This window comes from Odocoileus virginianus, chromosome 28 (assembly GCF_023699985.2).
Source record: "Odocoileus virginianus isolate 20LAN1187 ecotype Illinois chromosome 28, Ovbor_1.2, whole genome shotgun sequence".
Classification (NCBI taxonomy): domain Eukaryota; kingdom Metazoa; phylum Chordata; class Mammalia; order Artiodactyla; family Cervidae; genus Odocoileus; species Odocoileus virginianus.
In genome coordinates, this window is record NC_069701.1 from 24,266,724 (window position 1) to 24,291,502 (window position 24,779).

Below are 24,779 nucleotides of genomic sequence, written 5' to 3' on the forward strand. Positions count from 1 at the left end.
AAGTCTCCTTTGACCAAACCAAAAAGTGGAGGCGGAACGGTGAAGGGAGGCGCGAATCCAAGGTTAGAAGGTACCTTGGGAACCAAACTTCCCGCCTACAGCATCCCTTCTGGGAATACTCTGGGCCGCCTAGAGGAATTTGCTAAACCGGCGGAACGAAGAGGGAGACAGTATGGTAGCCAAAAACTTTTAATTTCTGATATTTCCCCTCGGGGATCAGGAGAGAAATCAGACAACCATAGGGAGCTTGGACTTGGTCGTCAACGTGGTGGCAGAGGGGGGCCTCTCCAGGAGCCCATTGCTAGAATCTGCCCTTTCCGAAGGTTGCTCAGAAATCCCAGGTGCCATGGCGTCCTCCCTGATGGGATACAGGCAATTCTTAGTGAAAGCTGGGCGCATCCCTCAGAGCACACCCATCCTCTAACCCAGAGATTTCTCATTTTTAGTGTGCGTAGGAATCCTCGTGGAATTTTGGTTGAAATGATGATTCCTGGCCCCTCGCTCCCCCCAACACACACACACACACACACACACACACACTGCTAGTGGTAAAAGAACCGACCTGCCAATGCAGGAGACTTATATAAGAGACACAGGTTTCATTCCTGGGTTGGGAAGATCCCCTGAAGGAGGGCATGGCAACCCACTCCAGTATTCTTGCCTGGAGAATCCCATGGACAGAGGAGGGATTGGAGAGGACAGACTGGCAGGCTACAGTCCATAGGGTCACAAAGAGTTGGACAGGACTGAAGCAGCTTAGCACATAGGCACTCTCCAAATGTGAGGACCACACTTGGAGAAATGATGCCCGATTCTGGACCCCACAGCTGACAGCTGAAGTTGATGACAGGCAGCTTTTGCGTCTCCTTTTCTTACTACCTCTCTCTTCCCCAAACAGAAGAACTAGACTCAGCTGAGAGCTCAGAACAAACAACTCCCAGCCTCCACAGCCTGTGGATGTATGTAAAAGTTCCTTAAAAGTGAAAAGTAAAACATTCTTCTAAGTGTTAGGAGGGAGAGAGCAGCTCATGAACCAAGCCCTCCACCCAGCACACTTCACTCACATGCTGAAATACACAAGCCACACTTTACCCACAGCACAATCAACGCCCAGGGCTGAGCCATGCCCCTCACCCTGAAACACCTCTTAAGGTGTCAGAGTTTGAGAGCTGCAGTCACCAACTGTTAACCTGAGCCCTTTCCTCCCACCCTGACCAGCCCTCAGCCCTCCTGCTCACCGTAGGTCACTCCCCCCGAACGTCTCCTTGGGTCTCTTCCTCCTTTCTTTCTGGAGCCTTATCAGGCAGAACACAGCCACGGACAGGAACAGCACGCCCAGCAATACCCCAATCACAGTCCCGGCCACTCGGCCTTTGGTAGGGTCTAAGGAGACACATAAGGAGATAAATGCCTGGTGGCTCAGATGGTAAAGAATCTACCTGCAGTGCAGGAGACCTGGGTTCAACCCCTGGGTCAGGAAGACCCCCTGGAGAAGAGCATGGCAATCCACTCCAGTATTCTTGCCTGGAGGATCCCATGGACAGAGGAGCCAAGAGGGCTACAGTCCATAGGATTGCAGAGTCGGATACAACTGAAGCGACTTAGCACATACACAAGGAGACATATGATCGTCAGAGCAGCAGACCTTCCTTGATGCCCCAGATGGCTTCACACCGACCCCCAACCCAGGCAGACCAACCCAGCCTTTGCCCAGCATCCCCTACCAGTCACAGAGAGGGTCAGCTCACAGGATGCACTGCCCATCTGGTTTGTGGCCACACAACGGTAGGTGCCCGAGGAAGCCAGGGAGAGATTGGTGAGAATGAGCTGGCCAGACACCTCATCTAGAGGGTAAAGAAGAAGTGTCCATCACTCATTCAGCTCGCAGGGAGCTACACTATGACCAAGGCGCATCTCACTTCATCCTTACCACAATCCCATCAGGAAGGAACTAACCTCATTCTATAAGTGGGCAAACTGGCTCAGAGAAGGAAAGTAATTGCCCGAGGTGATCCAGAGAGGAGGTGGCAAACCACTGCAAGTTCTGTACTCTTTCCACCCTACACAGCTGCCTTTTCAGGGAAGGGGAGGCAGCACAGATGAAAGGTTCAGAAGCCACAATGGAGTTGCGGTGGGCTGCCTACCGGCTGATGCCAGCTTCTTGGTTGGTGGAAAGGGTTTGATTGCTAGAAACTGTGTCCTCTGGAGTGGGCTCGAAGCTGACCCAAATGCTCTTCTAAGCTGCTCACCTTCCCTTTACAAGGAGGAGTACACATCGGGAGGTGGCCTGAGGGCTCTCTGGATTGGTAAAGGGCTCTACTGGGGTTGAAAGGGTAGCCAGGGCACTGGCGCCAGCATGAGGAGGCTGAGAAGCCAAGGCCTTTAGCCAGCTATGTGATCCCCTGAAGAAGACTCAAGCCAGTCCTTGCTTCTCTGCCTTGGCTTCCTCGCTAGGAAGTTTGGAAATGACTCACGACCATTAAGATATCTACAAGGAACCCCAAGCCCCAAAATAGACAAGTGGGAGTCACAGAATACCCCCTGCCTTCCACTGTCTTCCAGGATATCAGAAATACGTTTAGCTTGAGAAATGCTCCCAGGACCACACAGCCACAGATGGTACAGGAAGACAGGAGGGAACAGTAAAGGCAGCCAAGGAAGAAGTAGGGGAAAGATAAAGCCATGTGTCTCATACCGGCAGGCATGGAACTTGTACTGTGGGTGTGTGGAGTTTAGAGGTCAGATTTGCCCAGGCTCTGAGTCCCGTCTTCCTTGATGGCCTGCACCCTTACCTTGCACCATGCTGCCAGGAGAAGGTGTAGGAGAAGCTCCAAGGCGGATCCAGTTGTACACTGGCTTGGGGGCTCCCGTGGAAGAGCTGCATCTGAGGGCAGCAGAGCCCCCCACAGAGGTCTGACCACTCTGACTGCATGAGGGTCTACTGGGGGGCACTGCAAAAATCACACACAAGAAGTGCCTTAGCTTTCTTCTAGCCCCACCTCCATGAAGCGCTAGGTTTCCTGCTTAATACTCCTACCACCTAGCGGACCACTTCTGTTCACACACCACATCATCTCCAGGAAGTGATGTCCACTATTGGAAATTCTGATTGTTAGGAAATTCTTCCTCATATGTCAAGCCAAATCTGTGTTAATATGATATCCACCCATTGGTCCCAATTCCTGCCCTGTGGGCCCACAAAGAAAAAGGAAAAAAATCTCTCCTCCGTAAGACAGCTCTTCAGATATTTGATTGCAGCTGTTACACACCACCACCTAAGTCTTCTCTTTTCCATCTCGACATCCCCAGCCCCTTTAATAGTTTCTTCTGTTTGCCCATCTCCAACCAGGCTCTAGTTTGGGGTGAGATGGATGCTCTGAACAGGAAGTTAGTGCTTAGTGATGGAGTGCCTTCTTCCTTTAATTGGCCGTAACTTTTCTCTGCTGCTAACCTAGAGAGGAACAGAATCCAGCTGCAAATGGGAGGTTCCCCTAAAGATGGAGCTGTTGGGGGGTGACTCAGATCCCTATCTGTGGGAGAGGTTTACTAGGGACTGAGGAAGGAGGCATTCTTTGTGGAGGGTGGAGCAAGAATAAGATTAGACAGCTTTGGGAAGGGGGTATTTTCCTTCAAGGTCTCTAGTGCAGTTAGGTGCTTGGGCTAGAAAGCAGGAGAGGGGAGATTTAGCAAGGCCAGTGCAATCTTTCAGGTAATGTGGGTGGCTGGTGAGTCCCTAGCCTGCTTTACCCAGCACAGTAAGGTTGATTAGCCCCAATCCATTGGTGTAGAAATCTGGCGGGTTGTTAACATGGCAGAGGTAGGTTCCAGTGTCCGAGGGGCGGACATCGGTCAGTTTCAGGGTGGCCACCCCTCCGGTGGGGGGGTTCTGAAGCAGGCTGGCCCTCTCTGCCTTAGAGCCAGTTGGATACAGCTGGCCATTGGTGAAGTACAGGATCTGTGGAGAAGCAGAATGTGCCTTTTGCCACCTGGCGTCAACTCTACAGTCCTTCTTCAAAGCAGCTATAAGAGACCCTCCCTTAAAGCAGCCAGGGAAGCTGATACCCTGTAGCTAGAACTGTGAAGATCTGTCTGTCCCCAGATATCATCCCTTCCCAGAGGCTGAATGAACTAGACTCATTGCTTTCAGCTACGCAAGCTCTCAATGCAGGGGTGGGAGAGGAGGGAGAGCAAATACTCTTGGAAGGGGCAGCATTTTATCCTGCTTTTAATCACAGCAGCTTAGCCTCCGTGAGTTTGTGAACTGACACTGCAGCTGCACTCACATAGGGAAGACGCTAAGTCCTATCTGATTCTTCGTGACCCCATGAACTATAGCCCACCAGGCTCCTCTGTCCACGGGATTTCCCAGGCAAGAATACTGGAGTGGGCACTATTTCCTCCTCCAGGGGATCTTCCCAGTCCAGGGATCGAACCACCATCTCCTGCATTAGCGGGCAGAGTCTTTACCACTAGCCACCAGGGAAGTCCAGCTATGGAGGAGGAAGTTACAAACTGTAGGCCTGTGTATGTGATACAGGGTCATGCAGACTGTGTTCCTAAGAAGATCTAGAAAGAGTCCACTAGTTTTTTTTCATCCAAGTGTTTTCATCCCCAAATGCACTCTCTCTGACCCCCTGCCCTCATTCTAGGAGGGTCCCCTGGTCCTGCCTCTCCTTGTCAAGTCCACCAAAGGCAGGAAGGCCCCCGCCTCGTGAAGGTGCCCCCAGCTTACCGGTTGGGACGTGGAGACAGGCCTCCCAGGCTGCACGAAGCTCCACTCCAGGGCAAAGTTGTCTCCCACCGAGGTGCTGTAGCTGCAGGCCAGCTCCGCGGTCTTGCCCACTGGTGCGCTCAGGGGCTCGGAGGGCACCTTCACCTCCACGGCCAACCCGGGGGCTGGGGGTGCCAGAGGCCGGCGGGGGAAGGGCTCAGATGACCCGGTCTGGGTGCCCTCCCTTCGCCAGGGCTCAGCTCCCTCCTCTCCATCCCTCCCTTTCCGAAACCTGAGGTTTCTGGGAGGGAGGAGCCCACGTCCCTGCCAGGTTGGTGGGTGAAAGATCCGAGGCTGGGCCAGGTCCCAGGGTGTGTTTGTCGGGCAGAGAAAAACAGAAGTCGGGTGGTGGTTAAACCCTCCCGAGAGAGGCCCAACTTGTCCTCCAGCCTCTGTCCTCGACCCTCCCAGCAGCCTTCCATGTCCCCTCCCTGTCCGCTGGCTCTCACCCCTATCCGCCAGCCCCCTCCTCACCGCTCAGGCCGACCCAGCCCAGCAGGAACCTGCAGAGGAAACGCCCGGGGAGCCAGGTCATCATCCTGCCAACTCTTGGTCCGTCTGGGTCTGGGAGAAGGAAGGGAGTGCCCACCGGGCAGCCTGCTGGTGCTGGGCCGAGCGAGACTGGCTATCTCAGAGCAAACAAGGGGAGAGGCCGGGCCCTCAGGTAAGGAAGGGCTCCTCCCTCCTCCAGGCCCAAAACAGGACTCATTCTCACCCTAACCCCTTGTGTTGTCCCTTTCCCCCCAATTTCTGAAGCTATCAGGCATGGGGGACGGGGAGAGGGCTGGGTTTGGGATGGGGTGGGCACTCCAGGAAAGGGGAGGGATCAGAACGGGAGTTCTGCAGGGAAAGAGTGACCCTGGAGGAAAAAAGATGCATCCTGATAACCTGAGATGATGTCTCCACTTTGGGGTCTCACACTGTGAGCCTGAACCCCAGGCTAAGACCCTCACCACCCCCTTCCACTCCCTTCACAGAGCCTTGTTCCTTCTGAGCCCCTCGGAGATCCCTTTCTCCCCTGAGACCCTTTCTTTGGCCCTTTTGGCATCCCTTGTTGAGACAGGAGTCTCCATGGAAACTATAACCCCGCCCCCTTCCCAGAGCCACCCCATTATGCGGGGCAGAGAAACTGAGGTCTAGAGAAGACTGCGCCCTTGGTAGGAAAGGGTGTGGCAGGATTGGTGTGGACACACCAGCCCCACATCCTGTGCCTGGCTCTGCCTCAGCACAGGGGGATCACTGCTGGATGGGCATGGACTGGAAGGATTCAGTGGTCTGGGAGAGGGCAGGAGGGGTCAGTTTCTTCAGGCCCTGCCCTCCAGGAGGAAGCAGAAGATTAAGTACACAGGCACCCAAGCTGTGAACTCCAGCAGAAAGTCACCAATGTCATCCCCTTGCTGCTCAAAGTGAGTTAGGATCTCTCCTCCCCAGGTTTTTGTTCCTCTCCACCACCACCACCTGACAGCACATGACCCTTGTAAAGACTCTAGAAGAGCCATTCTGAGCCAGTAAGCCAAGTCGGAAGCTGTGTGAAGCCCTGCTGGGTCCACAATCCGGGTACTGTCCTCTTTGCATCATCCTGAGAGTCAGCTTCTCCCTGGGAATTCCAACTTTGAAAAGGCGACTGGACTCTCACTTTCCATACAAACACAATGTATCTTTATTGAAGTTGGCAAAATAAAAACAAAAACATGCATTTCAAGTTAGTTGAAGAAAATATCTTCCTTATCCCCTGTCCTAACAAAACCCAACCAAGCCAGCAGGGTAGGTTATATTAATGCAAGGAGCTGGAGAGGGGAGTGAAGGATGGGGTTAGGTGGTACAGACCAAGGGGGCCTGGAGGACTGGTTGACTGGTGGTCCCCACCAGGCCTGGGGGTTGGGGGGGAGGCAGCGGTAGCAATTTCAGCAGCATCCCACTGCAGACTTAGAGACAGCCCGGGGTGGGAGCACTTCCTAATCCCAGGTCCACTTCCTCTTCTCCTACTTCCTGGAAACTCGGGTTTCAACTGAGGCTCAGTTTTCCCATAGTAAAGAAAGGTGAGGGTGGAGGACCAGAGGTCTGGAAGGCGGCCACCCTCCCGATCTCAGGCCTCTGTGCCAGGGGTGTCCGAACCTTGCAGGAAGGAGAGGAACCAAATGGCTTAGCCACCGAGTGGCTGGGCCATCACACCAGAGACCCAGCCTGACTCTGGGCAGGAACCATCACGGGGACAGCACCCATGCGGCTCAGAGCAGAGGAAGAGACCCCACCAGGGCCAGGAGGTATAGGCTGAGGGTGGGCCCCATCTGTCCTGGGCAGCCTTGGCGAGGGCAGGACCTGACTGGAGAGGCTGGGTGTGGGGGTCAATGCTCCAAGCCTGGAAGGGCCCTGGGGTGGCCGGAGGGCTCGCGCCGAGGTAACAGAGGAAAGGGTCCCATTCTTGGAAATTGTGTCTGAGCCCTTGGGCCAGGGCAGCGTCCGGGGAGCGATGGCGTCCTCCCTAGTCATCAAAGAAGTGATGAGGGGTCAGAAGGTGAAAGGGGGAGGAGGGGAGAGTTTCCCTATGTTTTATCTCATTCTTTCCTCTCCTCTTCTCCACTCTCCTCCTTAAAATCTGCCCGTAGAAGTGATGTCTCAGCCACTGCCCATCCCTGCCTTAGATGGGAGCTGCCTGAATCCCCAAGGAGAGCCCTCATCTTGGCAGAGACCAGGGACACTTACTTGATATCATTGGCCGGCTCCTCTAAGGCCTTGCCCCGGCGTTGGTACAAGAGCACCAGCCCTGCCAGCAGCCCCAGTCCGACCATGGTGCCCACGACAGCTCCGGCAACCACCGTAGCCCTGGGCCCTGGAAAAACCTTACTGTCAGAGGCGGACTCTCAGCCATCCCCAGTCCTTTCCAATCCCACTGCCCCTCCGCCCCACCGCCACCATACCCAATTTCTCTCTTTGTTAAGAGGAAGGTGACTGTCAAGCAGTAAGTGGTCACTGAGCAAACACCTGCACAAACGCGTAACCAAGACAACCACCTTGTCTTGTTATAACGAGAGGCCTCAGCAGACAGCCCTCCTCCCCTCTCTGAGCTGACCCACCCCCACCACTGATCAATCTTCTCCTTGACCACACTTACCCCTCACTGACCTGTGCTCACAGTCAGGGTCACATTGCACTGGGCACTGCCCACCTCATTGTGGGCCTTGCAGACATACACTCCAGACATGGAAGTGGACAGGTTTTTGAGGCTTAAAGACCCATGGATGGCATCTGTGGACACAATTTGGCCATCAGTCCAAGGATCGATCCCCTTTTCCAGAAAAAAATCACCCTACCCTTCCTCTGGAATGTTTATTTTGACTCTCTGGGAGACTTAGCTATCTGAATCCCCAGTGAAAGATAAAGGTATGACAGTCAGTTGCCAAACTGCTAGCTCACTATCCTTTTTCATTTCCACTGCTCAGTGTTCCCAAGTGATACCTGAAAGAAGGCTAAAGAGGAAGTGATGCCCAAGAAAACCAAAACCCAATTTTTATGTTTATTTCTGAGGAGTGAGAGAGAAATAACATTGAGCGAGGAATTAGAAAACGTGGCATCCAGAACAGGCCATGGGACTTTAAGAAAGTTACTTGCTATCTCTGGGCCCCAGTTTATTCATCTATAAAATTGGGTGATATGACCTAATTGATAGTGTTGAAAGGAATGTATGAAATAATCTAATGATTTTAACAGTTAAAGTTTATTGGCTGCTTACTCTTCACCAAAGACTAAGTTCTTTACATGTACTAATTTATAAAAGTCTCACAACAAACCAACTATGTAAGCTCTACGTAAAAAAAAATAAATAAATAAAGTTTTATTATAGGAATGGTCAAATAAAAAGTAGAAGGAGGAACAAAATGACAACCCATATACCCACAGTTGCTAATATTTTGCTACACTTATTTCATTTCTTTCTCTTTTTCTCAAGACATTTTACAATAAACATTTCAGCATGAAATTCCAAAACAGAAGGATACTGTCCCACATAACTGCAATACCTTTACCACAGCTGATAAATTAAGAATAATTCTTCCAAAGTATCTGGTATACAATATTAAAATTGTTCCATCAATAATCTTAATAAAATTGAAAAAAAAAGTTCCAGCTGCCTCCAAGTGTTTTTTATAGTGGTATTCATGTGTGCATGCTCAGTCATGTACGACTCTTTGCAATCCCATGGACTGTAGCCCGCCAGGCTCCTCTGTCCATGGGATTCTCCAGGCAAGAATACTGGAGTGGGTTGCCATTTCCTCCTCCAGAGGACCTTCCACACCTAGGGATCAAACCCCCATTCTCCTTCGTCTTCTGCACTGGCCAGCAGATTCTTTTTTTTTTTTTTTAAGTAACATTTATTAAGCTCCTTAAATATAATATTTATGCTTTACACACTTCATCTCATTTTATCCCCAATCAAGTTTGTGAGGATGACACTGACATTTCACAGATGAGTACCCATACCCATATGTCGCTCAGTCGTGTCCTACTCTTTGCGACCCCATGGACTGTAGCCCACCAGGCTCCTCCATCCATGGGATTCTCCAGGCAAGAACACTGGAGTGGGTTGCCATTCCCTCCTCCGGGCAGATTCTTTACCACTGAGCCAGCTGCTGTACTAATTCAGGGCTGCTGATACTCCCGTTTTACAGATGCGGAAACAGTCACAAAGTCACACATGTAGTGAATGGCAGGGCCTCTAGCCCCAGCGTCTCTTGAGTGGCATAGTCTTCAGCACCTGTCTGCACCTGGCAGGCCTCTTTCTTCAGCCCCCTCCCCACACCCTCCTTCCCCGCCCCCCACTACAATGCTTTTCAGCATCGCCTCCCCTTGCACCCCAGGCCCTCTGGCCCTCATCTTTCCTCTACCCCAGCCACACTCTCAGTGGCCTCACCTAAAACAGGTGCAAAGAAGACCTGGGAGGAGGGGGGTGACCGCTCCCACTGGTACTGGGCAGCAGGCTTACTCCTCGGGGACTGGCAGCTCAGGGTCACGTTGGTCCCCACGTGGGCCACACCCCGGAGACGGCAGGATGGAGGAGCTGGAGGGACTGGGGGAGGGGAGACAGGTTAAGCACGCACATCAGGGGACCAGGAGCTCCCCCTCCCCCTCCCACACAGGGACCCTCGGTCACTCTGCCCCTCCCCCAGCCTTCTCCCTCAGTCATTTGGGGGAGAGGCCTGCCTGACCTCCCACGGGTGCCTCTCGCTCACCCAGCACATTGAGCTCTAAATGTTTGCTGCTTTGACCTTTAACAGTGCCTTGATTGTCTTGCAAGGTCACAAAACAGAAGTAGGACCCGGAGTCTTTCTCCTGCAGGTCCCGCAGCCGCAGTGACACGTTCCGGGAGGGCATGGGGTGGACCAGGGATGCTCGAGGCTCATCCGTTGCTGTGACCTGGTTCATGTACACCAACACCTGGGGGCAGGGGGGGCAGCAACAGCTCCCCATTATCACGTGCCTGCTCTGTGCCCAGGGTTCAGCTAGTGCCCCTCCCCCAAACTGGGGGTCCTCAAATACCCCTAACCTGCACTGTCCCCTCTAACCTGTAGCAGCTCCCCATCCACCTCTGTCTCCCTAGCCACTCTCTCACTGCCCCAAATCCTCTGCATCAGAACAGGTCCTCTTCCCCTGGACACTGTTTCTTCATCTCCCACTTGGGTGTTTAAATGGATGTGTGTTAGTTGCTCAGTCATGTCCTACTCTTTGAGATCTCCTGGACTGCAGCCCGTCAGGCTGCTCTGTCCATGGACTTCTCCCGACAAGAATCCTGGAGTGGGTAGATATTCCCTTCTCCAAGGGATCTTCTCAACTCAGGGATCGAGCCTGGGTCTCCTGCATCGCATGCAGGTTCTTTACCATCGGGCCACCAGGAGGGGATCATATAAACAAGGGGAGAACGTGTGAAAGAAACAGGCTGCAGGGGAGGAGTCAAAAAGAAAAAATATCTTATAAAATTTTCTTTTTCTTGAAGACCCTCCCCTCCAGTGTATAAATCCCAGCCCCTCTCCTGCAATCTAAGTTGCTTGCATATTTCATATGCTTTTATCCCCTATTTATCAAATGACTCCCCCCTCAACACTCTTCCTAGCCCTTGCAGGGAGCCCAAGCAAGAAAGGTGCTCTGAAAATGACATTTCACTGGCTTCTGGGTAAATCTGCCTCTGATGTTAGGAAAGGAGGACAGGTGAAAGACTGTAGGAAGAGACCCACCCTTGCCTCTCAAGGAGGTTATAAAGGGGGGGGGCAGATAGTCATCTGGGAGTGGGCTTACTGTGACCTGTGGCTACGTCCAAAGGACAGATAATGTGAAAACAGGAAGATGCTCAACTTTTAAAAGTTGTGTGACACCTGCCCTAAACTTCCTGCTTCCCGTATCCTCAGTCCCCACTTTCCCCCTCACCCAGCAAAGTAAAAGGCTTGTCCAGTTGGCAGTGTTTGGTGTGCTGGGTTTCTAGGGAACCCTAGGAAAAGGAGAAATGAGTGGGTGGGGGGAAGCCTCCAAGATCAAAACAAAACTTGAACCGGTGACACGGACCTTGCATTTCCCTAACATACCTGGCCACCCCTCCCACCATCGCCAGCTCTTCCCAATCCACTCCCCCACCCCTCTCCGCTCCCTCCCCCTAACCCCCTCCCACTCTGTACCCCCCAGCCCCGCCTCGAGTAGGTAGCTAGCCTCCTGCCCAGACGTTCCCTTACCTGGCTCATATTTTTATCCTTCCCTTCTAGGAAGAACCACATCACAGTGGGCACCTCCCAAGGCTTGGGCTTGGTCGGAGACAGCTCCCCATGCAGGCTGTACCACGCTGAGAGCACCACCTCCGCTCCCTCCACCGCCCGCAGCTTCGTGAGGCTGGCAGACACGTGCACCTCCAACTGGGCTCGTGAGGAGGACGCTGGGGAGGAGAGAAAGGGGGTGAGGGCGGAGTCCGGGGACCCTGCCGAGCGCAGCAGCAGCTGAGGACAAACCTCTCCTGGGTCTCTCCCAAGACTGCCCAGGGCCCGCTGGCCTGCGATCCCGTGATGGTCGATTCCATCACCGCGTCTTCTCCCCAGCCTCAGCCCCGCGGGCTTGTAGCAAGGATAGGACCCGTGTCTGTGCATTTATTTGTATTCAGAGGCACAGATTTCAGAGCACCAAGTGGAGGGGGGCAGATTTCCAGCGAGAAGGGGAAGACACCCAAGAGGAAGGGCGGATTTAATACCTTTAATCTACACTCTACTTAAGCCACTTGCTCCCTCAATTTCCCCGGGGCATGAGCCAAGAAGGAAAGACAAGGGTAAGGATCAACAGCGTTTCCATCTCCTGCAGATTCTCCACCAGATGGGCAGAGGGGAGCGGGAGGGTTAATCGTTTACCGATTAACCCCGCGGCTGCTTCAGAACTACTCTGAGCCAGAGAGTCCGGAGCGGCCAGTGCCCAGTGCCGCCCGGGGACTGCTGGGCTCCACACGTGGGCTCCCCCCAGGAAACCTCCCAAAGGCGCTTTGAGGGCCCAGGGGAGATGGGGGGTGGTGCTCTGAAGTCGCTGGGAACCTCGGCAGAGCTAGGAGGAGAAGGAAAGTCCCCTGGTACAAAACGATCAAGCACAGAGCTTCCATCTGCCTGTGGCTCTCCTTCAGGAGGTGGCCGCGGGTATAGGTTTCAGGGAGGGGACTGCCGAATCGGAGCTTGCCTCATGGAGTCCACAGGCACTCCCTTCCTGCCCTTTAGAGAGGCAGTGGAGAGGCCCAATCAAAAGTCCTTTGGGGGAATAAACTTGGACTTGTCCGAAGCCAGGCCTGAGGATGCTGGCGGCTCTAGACCTTCACCCAGCTCTTGCTGAGGCTCTTGAGTCCTCGGCCTCAACGGTCTGCACTGGAGTCTGAGATGCCTTCTCTGCGCGGTGGTCAGGGGGCCGCCGAGCGGACAGAGGCCGCGCACAGGCCTGGCGGTCCACCCTCCTAGAGGCCGACTGAAGGCCTCTGAGGACCCAGGAGCGGATCCGGCCAGGATGCGCGCCACCCCCCTCCGCTTCCTGGTTGCGCGTCTTTACAGAACCCTCACCCCAATTCCTTGGCCTTCTTAGCACCCCCCTCCCCATTTCCTGGCGGGGTCCCTGAGGGCTGAGCAGGAAACTTGTGCCCGGTGATAAGCCAGGAGACAATGCGGAGGGCGCCGCTGGACCGGAGGCTCTGCAGGCCAAAACGACGTCCGCCTCAAGGAGCCTGCCGCCCGCTGAGGACCGACCGGCTGGCCGGGACACCAGAGACGCCTGCGGGGGGCGCAGGCCCTGGCCGGGCCTTCCTGCCGCTCACTCCCAGCGGCCAGACACAGTTCCCGCCGGAAACCTGCCGGGGTCCCAGCAGAAGAGTGAGCCGCCTCCGCCCTAGGCGCCCCTCGCTCAGGTCCTGCATTTATAATGTCACTTTACAAAGGGCTGGGGAGGGCAGGGTAAGTCAGAAGTAAGTTGGACACACAGGGGCCTGGACACGGGTCAGCTAGGAGCTGGAGAGGGCCCCAGGCTTCACTGCTCTGATCCCGAGTGTCCCCCGGGCCAGCAACCCCTCAACTCTTCGGCCCTTTTTGTTCCCAGGTGCCACAGGGAGAGGAAAGGGGGGCGGGCGGTCTGAGTGAAGGAACCCCGGGCAGGGAAGGGACCCTTCTGGGCCTCTCCAGACCAACTTGTGGAGCAGGCAAGAGCGAAGGAGAGCGAAAATGGGCTCTGGGCTGGCTCCCCAGGGCTACTATTTTTAGTCTCCCTCTTTCTCTGAGAAACTCCCCCCGCGGGCTTCTCACGCCCCAGGGGCAGCATCGCTGAGCCGCGAGGGAGCATAAGGGCCTCCGGGTAGAACCCGGGCGGGCAGAGACCAGTGGAGCCGGTATCTCCCAAAGTGCTGACCATCCAGAGGACCATTTAACCCTCAAGTGACCAGAGAGAGTTCAGCAATCCCCCAGCAGGGGTGGGGTGGGTGGGGGGGGGTAGGGGTGGGGAGAGGTAGGGATGCTGAAGTCTGGACCTCCGGTGTGAAAACTGAAGCTCAGAGTTAACAGAGCTCGGATAGAAAGAGGGGTTACAGGAGAGCCACAGATGATCAGATGACGCCCTGGACACTAACTTGAATTTTTCTGCCTTGCCTCTGAAGACATCCCCAGCAAGAAGGGGGATGGGGAAATTGAGGATAGAATGCAGGAAAAGAGACAGTTGATGCTGAAGTTGGGAGAGGGGGGCCTGAGAAGTGGAGGGATCCTGCAGCTGGCCCACCAAGCCTAGAGGGGCTGGCAGTCTGACCGTGAGCCCTACTATGTCTGGGGACCCTAATATGTCCTGCCTTGACACCCTTGCAGCACAGATTGGGCTAAAGATCATCTGAGTGAGATTTAGATGGTCCCCATCTCAGTCTCCATCACTGTGGTTCTTTCCAAGCCTTACTTGTCCTGGAGACTTCCAGCCTGAGAGAAATGAGGAGTTAAAGCTGAGTCGGACAAACCCACCCTTCACCCTCATTCGGGATCCTTGAAGGATAGCAAGAAAGCCTGGGAGGCAGCATGGGAAATGGTTTATAATGAGCTTCGTTCCTGTGGGTCCTTTTCTCCCAAATGTTGCACCAGGCCACCCCAGCTTCTGGGTGCTCCTGGAGGCCTTCACACAGGCCTCAAGCACTTGCCCCAAGGAGGTGGCCTTCCTCTCTGACTCTCTGAGGCCCTCCTCCTATTGCCTTTGTCCCTTTGTCTCAGGGAACCAGTGTGGGGGGGGTGATGGACCTCTGGGTGGGGGGGGGTGTCACAATTCTGCTCCTCTAGGCATTCGAACCCCTCCTCCACTTCCTGTGTCCTACATGACCTCACGGTCAAGCTTTGGGGGCACCTCCCTTGATTCCCAGGGCAGGAAGCAGGAGGAGGGGGCCAGCGGGAGGATCCAGGCTTGGGAATTGAGGTGAAGTTCGTGCATGCGTCAAGCTGGGGTACCAGGGAACTCCCCAGGGGCTCTAGTACATCAGCTTGCGTGTAGGGTGGGGGGCTGGGAGGGGGGCTGGAGTTAAGTCCTTAAGCTCTTTAGCCAGTGTCTCCTGCAGCAGCTCAGCTCATCTGGCTCTGCCGGGTGGAGGTGGGGAGTGGGGGTGAGGAATGGTTCCAACAAATGGTCTCCCCTACCACAAACACACTGCGCCCAAAGTGGTGGCTGTTCCCCAACACAGGGGACAGAAATCAGCACCCGCCAGTGACACCCAGCCTAGGGGGAAGTATAAGTGCTGGGAGGGAAGGAGCCGAGGCGGGAATCCTGTCCCACCCAGCTCCTCATCAGTGCCCCAAACCACCCGCCTCGGGTGGGATTCGTCCCATCTCCCATCTCATGTCCCCTCCAGGTCCAGGCTTTCACTCACCGAGAGTAGTCAGCCCCAGGAACAAAACCCGCAGCAAGCTGGTCGCAGGAGGCCGGGGCAAAGAAATCATGGCCTTCCCTGGCCCCGACGGAGTCAGGGGCGCGGGCTCCGGGACACACCGACAGACAGGTGTTCGGGCTGCCAGGCAGCCGGAGCGGACGCGGGAATCGGACCACTGATACCAAGGGCGCCTCTGGCCAGAGTCTCTGCGTGTGTGTGCCGGTGGCGGGGTGGGGACCGCTGGGGACTGGGGGGCGGGGCATTCGAGGGGGCGGAGAGGTCGCCGTCCTCCCGGGCGGGGCTCCAGGGTGACCCGCCGCAGGGGGGCGATCCTTGCGCTCCGACGGCCAGATCCGGCGGCCTCCACCCGGTCCGGACAAAGGATGGGGTCGAGTGAGCCGTGGGGCCCTCGCAGCCCGCGGGGGTCCAGGGCAGAAGAGAGGGTCCTGACCTCTCAGACCACGCCATACCCTCCCCCGTCCGCTGCGTGAGCTAGGAAGGAAGGAAGGGAGGTTTGGGGATTGTCCGACGTCCAGAGGCCACCCTAAACGGCTGGGATTCCCGCCCCACTAACCGACTGGGGGAGCTTGCGGGTACCGCGTCCTCAGCCGCGTTTCCCCGGGGCCTCTGGAGCTCACGGTGTGCGGGTCGGGGCGGCAGGAGGAGGCCAGAGTGCCGGCCGCGCGGGCGCGGTCCTGCTGCCCGAAAGGACCAGTTTTCCAGTGCCAGCGGCGGGCTGGCCGCGGGAGCCGGCCGGGAGAGCGGCGGGGAAGGGAAGCGGCCGCGGCCGCCCCCGCCCATCCCTGCAGGTGTCGCGGGATCCGTAGGCTGCGGGGCAGGATGCGAGGACGTGCGGGCGTAGATCGGACCTCTCAGCAGGTTCCCCGAGGCTCCCTAAAAGGCAGACCCGAGGGTCATTCGGACCTTGTGCCGCAAACCCAAGCAGGGAAACGATTGGCGCAAGGAACCCCAGGTTCTGAGCGGGAAACAGGAGAGAGCCAAGTTCCCCTCTCAACTCTGAAAACCCTTAGGCAGATCGGGGAGGAGGGGGCAGCTGCGGGAAGGTAGACTGGACGGAGTCCCTCGGTTTATTTCTGCCTATGTCTTCGCTGCCTCCCATCCCGCCCCCAGCGCGTTCTGATCTTTTAATTCCCGGGGCTAGATCATGTTCTAGTGAAATTTAATTTAACCGTCCCTTCCCCGCCCCCATCTCCCCGCGCCGGTCGATCAGATGCTCCTCTGCACCCTCTGGCGGCCGCAGCTCTCTTAGAGAAGGGCACGCACCTGTTCTGGCTTCTCTGTCGGACAGCCAAAATAAGGATGCTTCAAACGTCCCGGCACAGCTCAACCACCGAGTCAAGGTCACCGAGGACAGAAACCATAACAACGAATCCCTGGCGCTGCCTGCTCCAGGTGATAACTGACTGGGCAGAAAAGATGCCAGGTCTCCTGGATTCCATTTACTCCACATGGTTCTCAGGGTGGTCTTTGAGCCTGCGCTCACCAAGGTTTTGTTTTGTTTTGAATACACGATGCCCCCACTGACCCTCTCAGCTCTTTTTTCCTAGTGTGACCTGCGTGACTACTCTTTAAATACCTGCCATGCAGTGGCGTTGAGAAATGGCTATGCAAACACTAGACTGCTCATGCAATCCCTGGAATCTAGTACTCGGCAGCTTAGTGACAGCAAAGGCAGTAGTAATAGGTAACTGCTAGTCTCATACCCTTATGCGAGGGCTACAGGCTTGAAATGGTCAACTAGATTGTGCGTTTGTGTGTGTGTGGTGGGGTGCTGTTGGTTTAGTTTTTCTAGTCTATCAGTCATTTTTTTTTTCTTTTTTTTTAACTTTAGTCTTCATTGCAAAGCAACTTTTGCAAACATCCCTCCTTTACTTCTAGGTCAGGGCTAGGTTACCCCAAATAACTCCTTCCAAGAAGAGCAGTATAGAGCTCTTGGTTGTCTCAGGTGCACTAAAGCATCTGCTTACAGCTCTAATCAAGTGCTACGTAAGTTAGAACCTCAACATTCACTCTCAGTACCTAACTTTTCAGAATTTTCACCCCAAGTAATTTACATCAGAAGTAAAGACACAAATATTACTTGCCTGGCAACTACCACAGTAATCATTGTTACAGGCAAGAATATTAATATTATGGGAACAAGTGAATATATAGGGGAATACTTTGTACTCTTTATACAATTTTTATAAATCCTAAATTATTTCAATAAAAAGTTTCTTAAGGGAAAAAGAGATGTAAAAATACAAATAAAGATTCGTAGTCAGTGATCCTCTCCAAGTGACACAGAAACAGTGCTTTCAGGACTCTCACTGTTCTCACCCAATAGAAGAATTTTCTACACTATCTCCTATTCCAACCACTTTTTTTTTTTCTGCTGACCCTGAGGGGGTCAAGTGTAGAAGTTAGCAGAGCAGTTCTACTTCCTGAGTTTTTGCTGAGATGTAGTAATTTAGGGTGAACATTTCTCTTTACCTTTGTGTAAAATGGGAATATTAGATGATCTGTGAGTGGTCTGGGAGCTGCTTGCACAACAGGTTATCTGCACGAGCTAAGTTCGTATGTTAAAGAGATTTGCAGTTCACTAGTGTTTCTCCCAGTCATACATCTTTTACCTCTACAGTATATTTTTTTAAGATTTTTGATGTGGACCATTTTTAGTCTTTATTGAATTTGTTACAGTATTGCTTCTGTTTTGATTTTTTTGGCCCCAAGGCATGTGAGATCTTAGCTCCCAAACCAGGGATCAAACCACACCCCCTGCATTGGAAGACGAAGTCTTAAACCCTGGATCGCCTGGAAAGTCTCTACAGTACTTTTTTTTAATGCTGATTTTTATATTTGAATATAGTGTCTCCATTCCCCTGGAATAAGGCTTCATTAAGGTCTAAATAGTCCACTTTTTGTTTTTAGGAATACTCATAGTTATGTGACACCGGGCTGTCCCTTTTTCTGGATTGTTCCGGCCAGAAAAAATGGATATTCAGGATCAGCAGGGTACTTTCAAGTCTCCATTTCCCAATGCTCAGCTTTGTCCTCTTGTCCCGACTCCTCATCCATCTCAAGCCACATGGTGAAAACACAAACAAGATCAGTCTTCGCCATATTCTCCATGCTGCTCATAGTGGTCAAGCAGTGCCCTGTTCTTAGTAACAGTAGGTAAATCTCAAACATCCTCTCTAAATGTTCCCAAATGTTCTGCTCCTGCTAAGTAACCAACAGCAGTGAGAATTGGGATGGGGAGAAAATGTGTCATGTTAGTTTTAGGGTTGACCAGTGGCAGTTTGGGGAATGCCATGTACTACTTCTGGCAATAACGAATTTTCCTGCAGCACTTGGCACTGATATTATGAGATTACTGCTATAAAACGGTCAGTGTAGCCTTGGTCTTCAAGACAACAATTCCAAGTTCCAAAGAAGAGCTAACTCATGAGAATTTCCTAAGGCCCATTCCTACAGCCTATGCCTGGCAAGATGTGCTGCATTCAAGCATTCCAGACTATTTATACACTCCCTGAACTAGCACCCATTTTAGCATCTCATGTCAGGAAACAGCCAACTCCATAAAGCTAGCCTCAAATGACATTAATAAGAGTCATCTCATTGATCATAAGCTCTCTAGTTATTAGACAAATAAATAAGCACTGACCAGCCAGAATGAGGGCTTCCCAGCTGGCTCAGTTGGTAAAGAATACACCTGCAATGTGGGAGACCTGGGTTTGATCCCTGGGTTGGGCAGATACCCTGGAGAAAGGAACGGCTACCTACTCCAGGATTCTGGCCAGCAGAATTCCATGGACTGTATGGCCAATGGGGGTCACAACAAGTCGGACAGGACTGAGCAATTTTCACAACCAGAATGAGAAAAACTACTGCTATAAGGCCACTCAGGCTATAAGAAAGAAACATTTTTTTTTATCAATATGCAATTTTATCTTTAAGAAAAATGGGGAGAATTATAGCTCTCACTTGGACCTGTAGACCACTTAAAGTAGAAAACCCAAGAGATGTTGGGGGACTCATTAAAGGTAAATAAATATAACAAGTCCCTGCCTAGAGACTAAAGTAACCCTTCACAACACTACTGGTAAGCTAGTTCTTAGCTGAGAGTACTAACCTCTATGTGGAGTGCACAGAAATCTCTGAAAGATCTGAATGTAACAGTTACCCTCCTAATGAATCAACACTTTACCATTTCCTATCCTATGGACCACTTAGAATTTTTGTATGAGCATTTCTCTTAGATCTTCTCTCCTTTTCTAGGCAGCTTGATGTCAGTCCTCCACCCGTGCTCTTGAGACAGCTGCCCCTGATTACTGAGTATAAAGATGAGGAATGAAAGTCTCTTGCAAGTATTATGTACCAAGGGACAAAAGGAATATCCTTTTATAGCCTTTTTTTTTGTAGCTTTTTAAAAAGTAGCACAAAATGAAATGTCCCAGTGAGCTTCGGGACTCGGAAAATGGATAATGACATTGGCCAGTGCGGTACAGACAGTGAAGATGAGTAAGGAAGTGAAGCTACTACCCTGCTCTGTTTTGTCTATCCCTTGCAGTAAAGTCAGAGACCAGTCCGACTGCCAGTGCGACCACACTCCGCTACAAAAAGCTCCACTACTACAATGCCAAGAGGCCAGGAATTACTTTAATATTTTTTTTAAAAAAGTTTTAAATGGCAACACAACCAGAAGTTGGTACATCACAGAAACAGAGGGCTTTGCAGGCAACACTGATTGGGAAGAGCAAAACACTTGGTTGGTGAAAAAAAAGGAAACTAAATTATATACAATAGTAGCTAAAGGGTAATATTGAAAAACAGTCTTACTCACTGTGACTCAAGATTTTACTTGCCATTATCTATTGCTTATTTATTCAAGGTTGTAAATAATACTTATATAGAGACATAGAGATGTGTAAAAATGAAACATCGTGAAAAAAATACAATTTTTCAATTTCATATGAAACTCAAAGTATAAGTTTTGTCCAATATGGAATGTACCTACATTTGTTTACATTAGGGCTCTAAAATTCATTTAAAAATTGTTTTTGTTGTTTTTAAAAAAGAAAACAGCTGACCCACCACACAAGTCCGCTGTGTAGCTTGTTTGCTCAAAATGAGCATTTTTCAGGTGAGGTCTGTGTTCTCTGCCCAAGGTCTACTATGGTTTCTTAGTTGTACTGGCCCGATCGTGGAAAGAGTTTCCATGAAGAGTCGATGGCAGCATCTGGATGAGGGACAGTCTGGGTCATGGGACAGGGGTAGAGAAGAGAGAGGTAAGAGCCCAGATCCTTATGAAGGATGACATTCAGTTGTTATATTTTAAGGGGTACCCGATGGCTTTTTCCAGGCACTCAACTAACGAGCCAGCAGAAAGAAAATCCCTCTCGACTTCTACAAATTTGATGTAGATGGATTTGGGGGACACGCCGGGATCCACAATACAGTTCTGAGACAAAAACCCATTTATACCAACCCAATCCTTGCTGAAGGTTTTGGTATTTGCTTGGAAATGTAAAAACAAGCATTGCTGCAGAGTCCTGACCTCAGCGATCCCGAGGTAGCAATAGATAATTCGAGTGGGTTCTATCTCCACCTGCAGTGAGGCTTGTGCTGAAAGGGTTTCCAAGTCAACCCTGCCCTCCTTTCCAGGGTCCAGGGTACGTCGCTCCACATGGGGAGAGGGAGGCCTCTCAATACACTCCTCGTAGCCGATGGCATAGAGACCCGGGCTTTTGGGAATGCCTCCTGGCAATAAATACTGAACCACATTCCCACCAGTTGGCTTTGAGTGGGCGATGGGGATCCAGTCAATTTCCATATGCAGCTCCAGGCACCTAGCTTCGCTAATAGTGATCTCTAGAAATTTGTAGTATACATTCTTCCAGTTCATTTTCTGCACTCGGGTCATGATGATCCGGCCCTCGGGCTTCTCAGAATTGAAGTACTCCCGGAGTCGCTTGCCAAGGGGCACCTGGGAGCTGATCTCAGCATAATGGTAACGGATATCCTCTTTCCAACGGGTGTTATAACCGATTCCAAAAATGGCCAGTTTATTAGAAAGGTGAAGCCTTGAAAAGTCTGTCCAGCTCTGAAACAGTTCCCATTTCAACTGTACTGACTCCAAAATTTGTACGATATTCTGCATGATGTCTCTTTTCCTAGAAAGAGAGATAAAAGTCAGATTCCTCAGGTGTCTAGATGAGCACTGTCCGACAGAACTTTCTGCAGTGGTGGAAATGTTCTGTGTCTGTGCTGTCCAGTATGTTAGCCACTGCACTGATATGTGGCTACTGTGAGTGAGGTATTAAGTTCTTAATTAACTTAAAATTACATTTAAATAGCCACAGATGGCTAGTGGCTACCATATTGGACTGTGCAGGTCCAGGTAATCATAGTATTAAAATCTGAGACATGCTTACCCCTAGGAAGTTTCTAGGAACTAGTGATGAACTGCTTTCCATTATTCTATAGTCTAGTTGTATTACACTTAGTAACTATTGATACATAAGACCCTAGGATTTCAGAAACTCAAGAATAATGTGTGGTGTGTGTGTGTGTGTGTGTATAATAGTGCATATGATGCCCTTTAGACCTATCAAAATTAGGTGAAGATTGCTGTATTCAGAAAGGTAATCAGAATCACTTAAAAGAATGAACAGATTAATTTCTAATCTGGAATTCTGGAAGTTAAGTAAATTTGGCCCATACATGCTGGCCATAGGAAAACATGAAATTGATTACGACTATTGATCTGAATTCTCCAAACCAGGCTTCAGCAGTACGTGAATATGAACTTCCAGATGTTCAAGCTGGATTTAGAAAAGCCAGAGGAACCAGAGATCAAATTGCCAACATCCTCTGTATCATCAAAAAAGCAAGAGAGTTCCAGAAAAACATCTACATTTGCTTTATTGACTATGCCAAAGCCTTTGACCATGTGGATCACAACAAACTGTGGAAAATTCTTCAACGGATGGGAACACCAGACCACCTGACCTGCCTCCTGAGAAATCTGTATGCAGGTCAAGAAGCAACAGTTAGAACTGGGCAGGGAACAACAGACTGGTTCCAAACAGGGAAAGGAGTACGTCAAGGCTGTATATTATCATCCTGTTTATTTAACTTATATGCAGAGTACATCATGAGAAATGCCAGGCTGGATGAAGCACAAGCTGGAATCAAGATTGCCGGGAGAAATATCAATAACCTCAGATATGCACATGACACCACCCTTATGGCAGAAAGTGAAGAAGAACTAAAGAGCCTCTTGATGAAAGTGAAAGAAGAGAGTGACAAAGTTAGTTTAAAATTCTACATTCAGAAAACTAAGATCATGGCATCTGGTCCCATCACTTCATGGCAAATAGATGAGGAAACAGTGGAAACAGTGTCAGACTTTATTTTTTTGGGCTCCAGAATCACTGCAGATGGTGACTGCAGCCATGAAATTAAAAGATGCTTGCTCCTTCAAAGAAAAGCTATGACCAACCTAAACAGCATATTAAAAAGCAGAGACATTACATTACCAACAAAGGTCCATCGAGTCAAAGCTATGATTTTTCCAGTAGTCATGTATGAATGTGAGAATTGGACTATAAAGAAAGCTGAGCACCAAAGAATTGATGCTTTTAAAGTGTGGTGTTGGAGAAGACTCTTGAAAGTCCCTCGGACCGCAAGGAGATCCAACCAGTCCATCCTAAAGGAGATCAGTCCTGGGTGTTCATTGGAAGGACTGATACTGAAGCTGAAACTCCAATACTTTGGTCACCTGATGCGAAGAACCAGCTCATCGGAAAATACCCTGCTGCTGGGAAAGACTGAAGGGAGGAGGAGAGGGGGACGACAGAGGATGAGGTGGTTGGATGGCATCACTGACGCAATGGATGTGAGTTTGAGTAAGCTCTGGGAGCTTGTGATGGACAGGGAGGCCTGGCGTGCTGCAGTCCATGGGGTTGCAAAGAGTCAGACACGACTAAGTGACTGAACTGAACTGAATTGATCTGATTCAAAAACATGAAAAAAAGGATATTTTCCTCTATTTGTCTAAAATACATTACTACTCCCAAATTTAAAAGAACAGTTGAGCACAGAATTAAGATCTGAGAATTCAGATGGAAAAGTTTCATTACTAAGCTTCTATTTTAAGAGAGAAAAATTCCAGATAATGAATTGAGATTGTCCTAAAATATATTTTTATAAAGGAAAGCAAAAGCATAGAAATTATTTCAGTTTTGATTTGGACAGTTAACAGAATAAGACAAAGTGCATGGAAATTCTTGTTTCACATGCTGCTTAATTCAAGTAATTCCAACTGACACTTCATAAATGACTTATATAGATAATGAGGATATTTGTTTCTCAGGGCACAACTCTGGTATCAGAAGACTGAAGTTTGTTAAATGGTAACTTGGCAGCAAACAATCACAGGTTTAACTACAAAAGTACTCAAGTACCACACTCACATATAATCAAATGCAGGCAAGATAAGAGGGTGTAATGGTGGTTTGTGAACAGCTTCTTGGTAGAAGACAGATTGTACACTTGCCTCTTAAATTCTCAAACCTTCTAGAAGAGCTTTTTTTTTTTTTCCTAGAAGAGCTTTTGGAACAAACTGGGGGATCTTCCACATAGCCATTCTCTCTTACTTTCCTTTACTTTCTTTTCAAGCTGACAAAGAGCGAATGTTTTGTTGTCAGTTTTCTTGGTCCAGTGACTGTCCTGGACTCACCCTCTGCACTTTAGTTTGTCTAGAAAACTACTCAAGTACTTGAGTGGCCATGCAGATGAAATCACTGCATTTCTGGGGACTGTGCCTCTTCTCAGAGTGCACAGAGGCACTCAGTCACTTTGTTAATGTTGAGGATGTGGTGTCTGTGAGGCTAAGATATAGGACCATGTCTCTGCATGGGTCGATGCTTTAAAAAAGAAATCATCGTTCAACGCTATCATTCTTTCTTGTCCTCTTTTAAAATATTTTACTGATCTCAAGGAAGACTGGGCTAAGGAGGTGGGATGGAGGGCAAAGACTTTTGTCTGTTCTGTTCACTGCCGTATCCCAATGCCTGACATATAGTAGGTATTTGATAAATAAGTGGTGACTTTTCTTCCTGGGTGAAGGATGGTATAATTGACTGGTGTAAAAGAATCCATCAGTTACTTCAGGTGAATTCCACCTAAACTTAGGAGTGAAAAAATCCTGTGCCCAAATGAAGTTATCATATTTGGCACTGTCACAGCCCTAAGTCAGCAATAAGGAACAGTTCTTAGGAAACTGGTACACTGGGAAATGAGTCGCCTCTTAGGAGCCACCCACCCTGTGAGCTGAATCTTGGAGAAGAGGCAGCCATGCTGGACATTTCTGCAGTCTGCCAGTTTCCTGCCCCACTGATCTGATCTCAGCCTGAAGTTCCCTGGGCTCAAGCCTGAGACCAGCTTTTGACAGCTGTGGAACACAGCGAGAACTAGACCCAGCTATTTAAACAGTTCCTGAGAACTGTCTGCTGTATTTCTGAAGTTCCAACTGGGAAAAGTTCAGGGGGGTCTGAGACTGGTGACACCAATTCTGTGAAGCTTGAGTTCATTTCCAGTTACATCAGTTGGCCTACCGTGTAG

The 24,779-nt window shown here is 50.8% G+C and overlaps 3 protein-coding genes across 7 annotated transcripts in view; all 3 read right to left on the reverse strand.

Annotated features, from left to right (window-relative positions):
* Nucleotides 1–173: 173 nt before the first annotated feature.
* VSIG2 (V-set and immunoglobulin domain containing 2) lies at nt 174–6,305 on the reverse strand. Its single transcript, XM_020903980.2, has 7 exons — nt 5,246–6,305; nt 4,733–4,896; nt 3,748–3,955; nt 2,793–2,951; nt 1,725–1,844; nt 1,239–1,383; nt 174–358 (listed from the first exon to the last, which is right to left on the reverse strand). The coding sequence occupies exons 1-7, from the start codon at nt 5,307–5,309 to the stop codon at nt 229–231; spliced, it is 990 nt and encodes a 329-aa protein (XP_020759639.2). The 5' UTR covers nt 5,310–6,305; the 3' UTR covers nt 174–228.
* Nucleotides 6,306–6,407: 102 nt separating this feature from the next.
* Nucleotides 6,408–15,398, reverse strand: ESAM (endothelial cell adhesion molecule). Its single transcript, XM_020903978.2, has 7 exons — nt 15,150–15,398; nt 11,485–11,681; nt 9,997–10,201; nt 9,678–9,833; nt 7,895–8,017; nt 7,475–7,601; nt 6,408–7,253 (listed from the first exon to the last, which is right to left on the reverse strand). The coding sequence occupies exons 1-7, from the start codon at nt 15,217–15,219 to the stop codon at nt 6,938–6,940; spliced, it is 1,194 nt and encodes a 397-aa protein (XP_020759637.2). The 5' UTR covers nt 15,220–15,398; the 3' UTR covers nt 6,408–6,937.
* A 4,393-nt stretch (nt 15,399–19,791) lies between these two features.
* MSANTD2 (Myb/SANT DNA binding domain containing 2) overlaps nt 19,792–24,779 on the reverse strand; it is a 30,970-nt gene continuing 25,982 nt past the window's right edge. For all 5 annotated transcript variants that reach the window (XM_020903976.2, XM_020903975.2, XM_070457332.1 and 2 more), the window contains one exon: nt 19,792–21,325. In XM_020903976.2, coding sequence (XP_020759635.2) covers nt 20,473–21,325 — 853 coding nt within the window. In that variant the 3' untranslated portion in view covers nt 19,792–20,472. The remainder of the gene's footprint in view (nt 21,326–24,779) is intronic.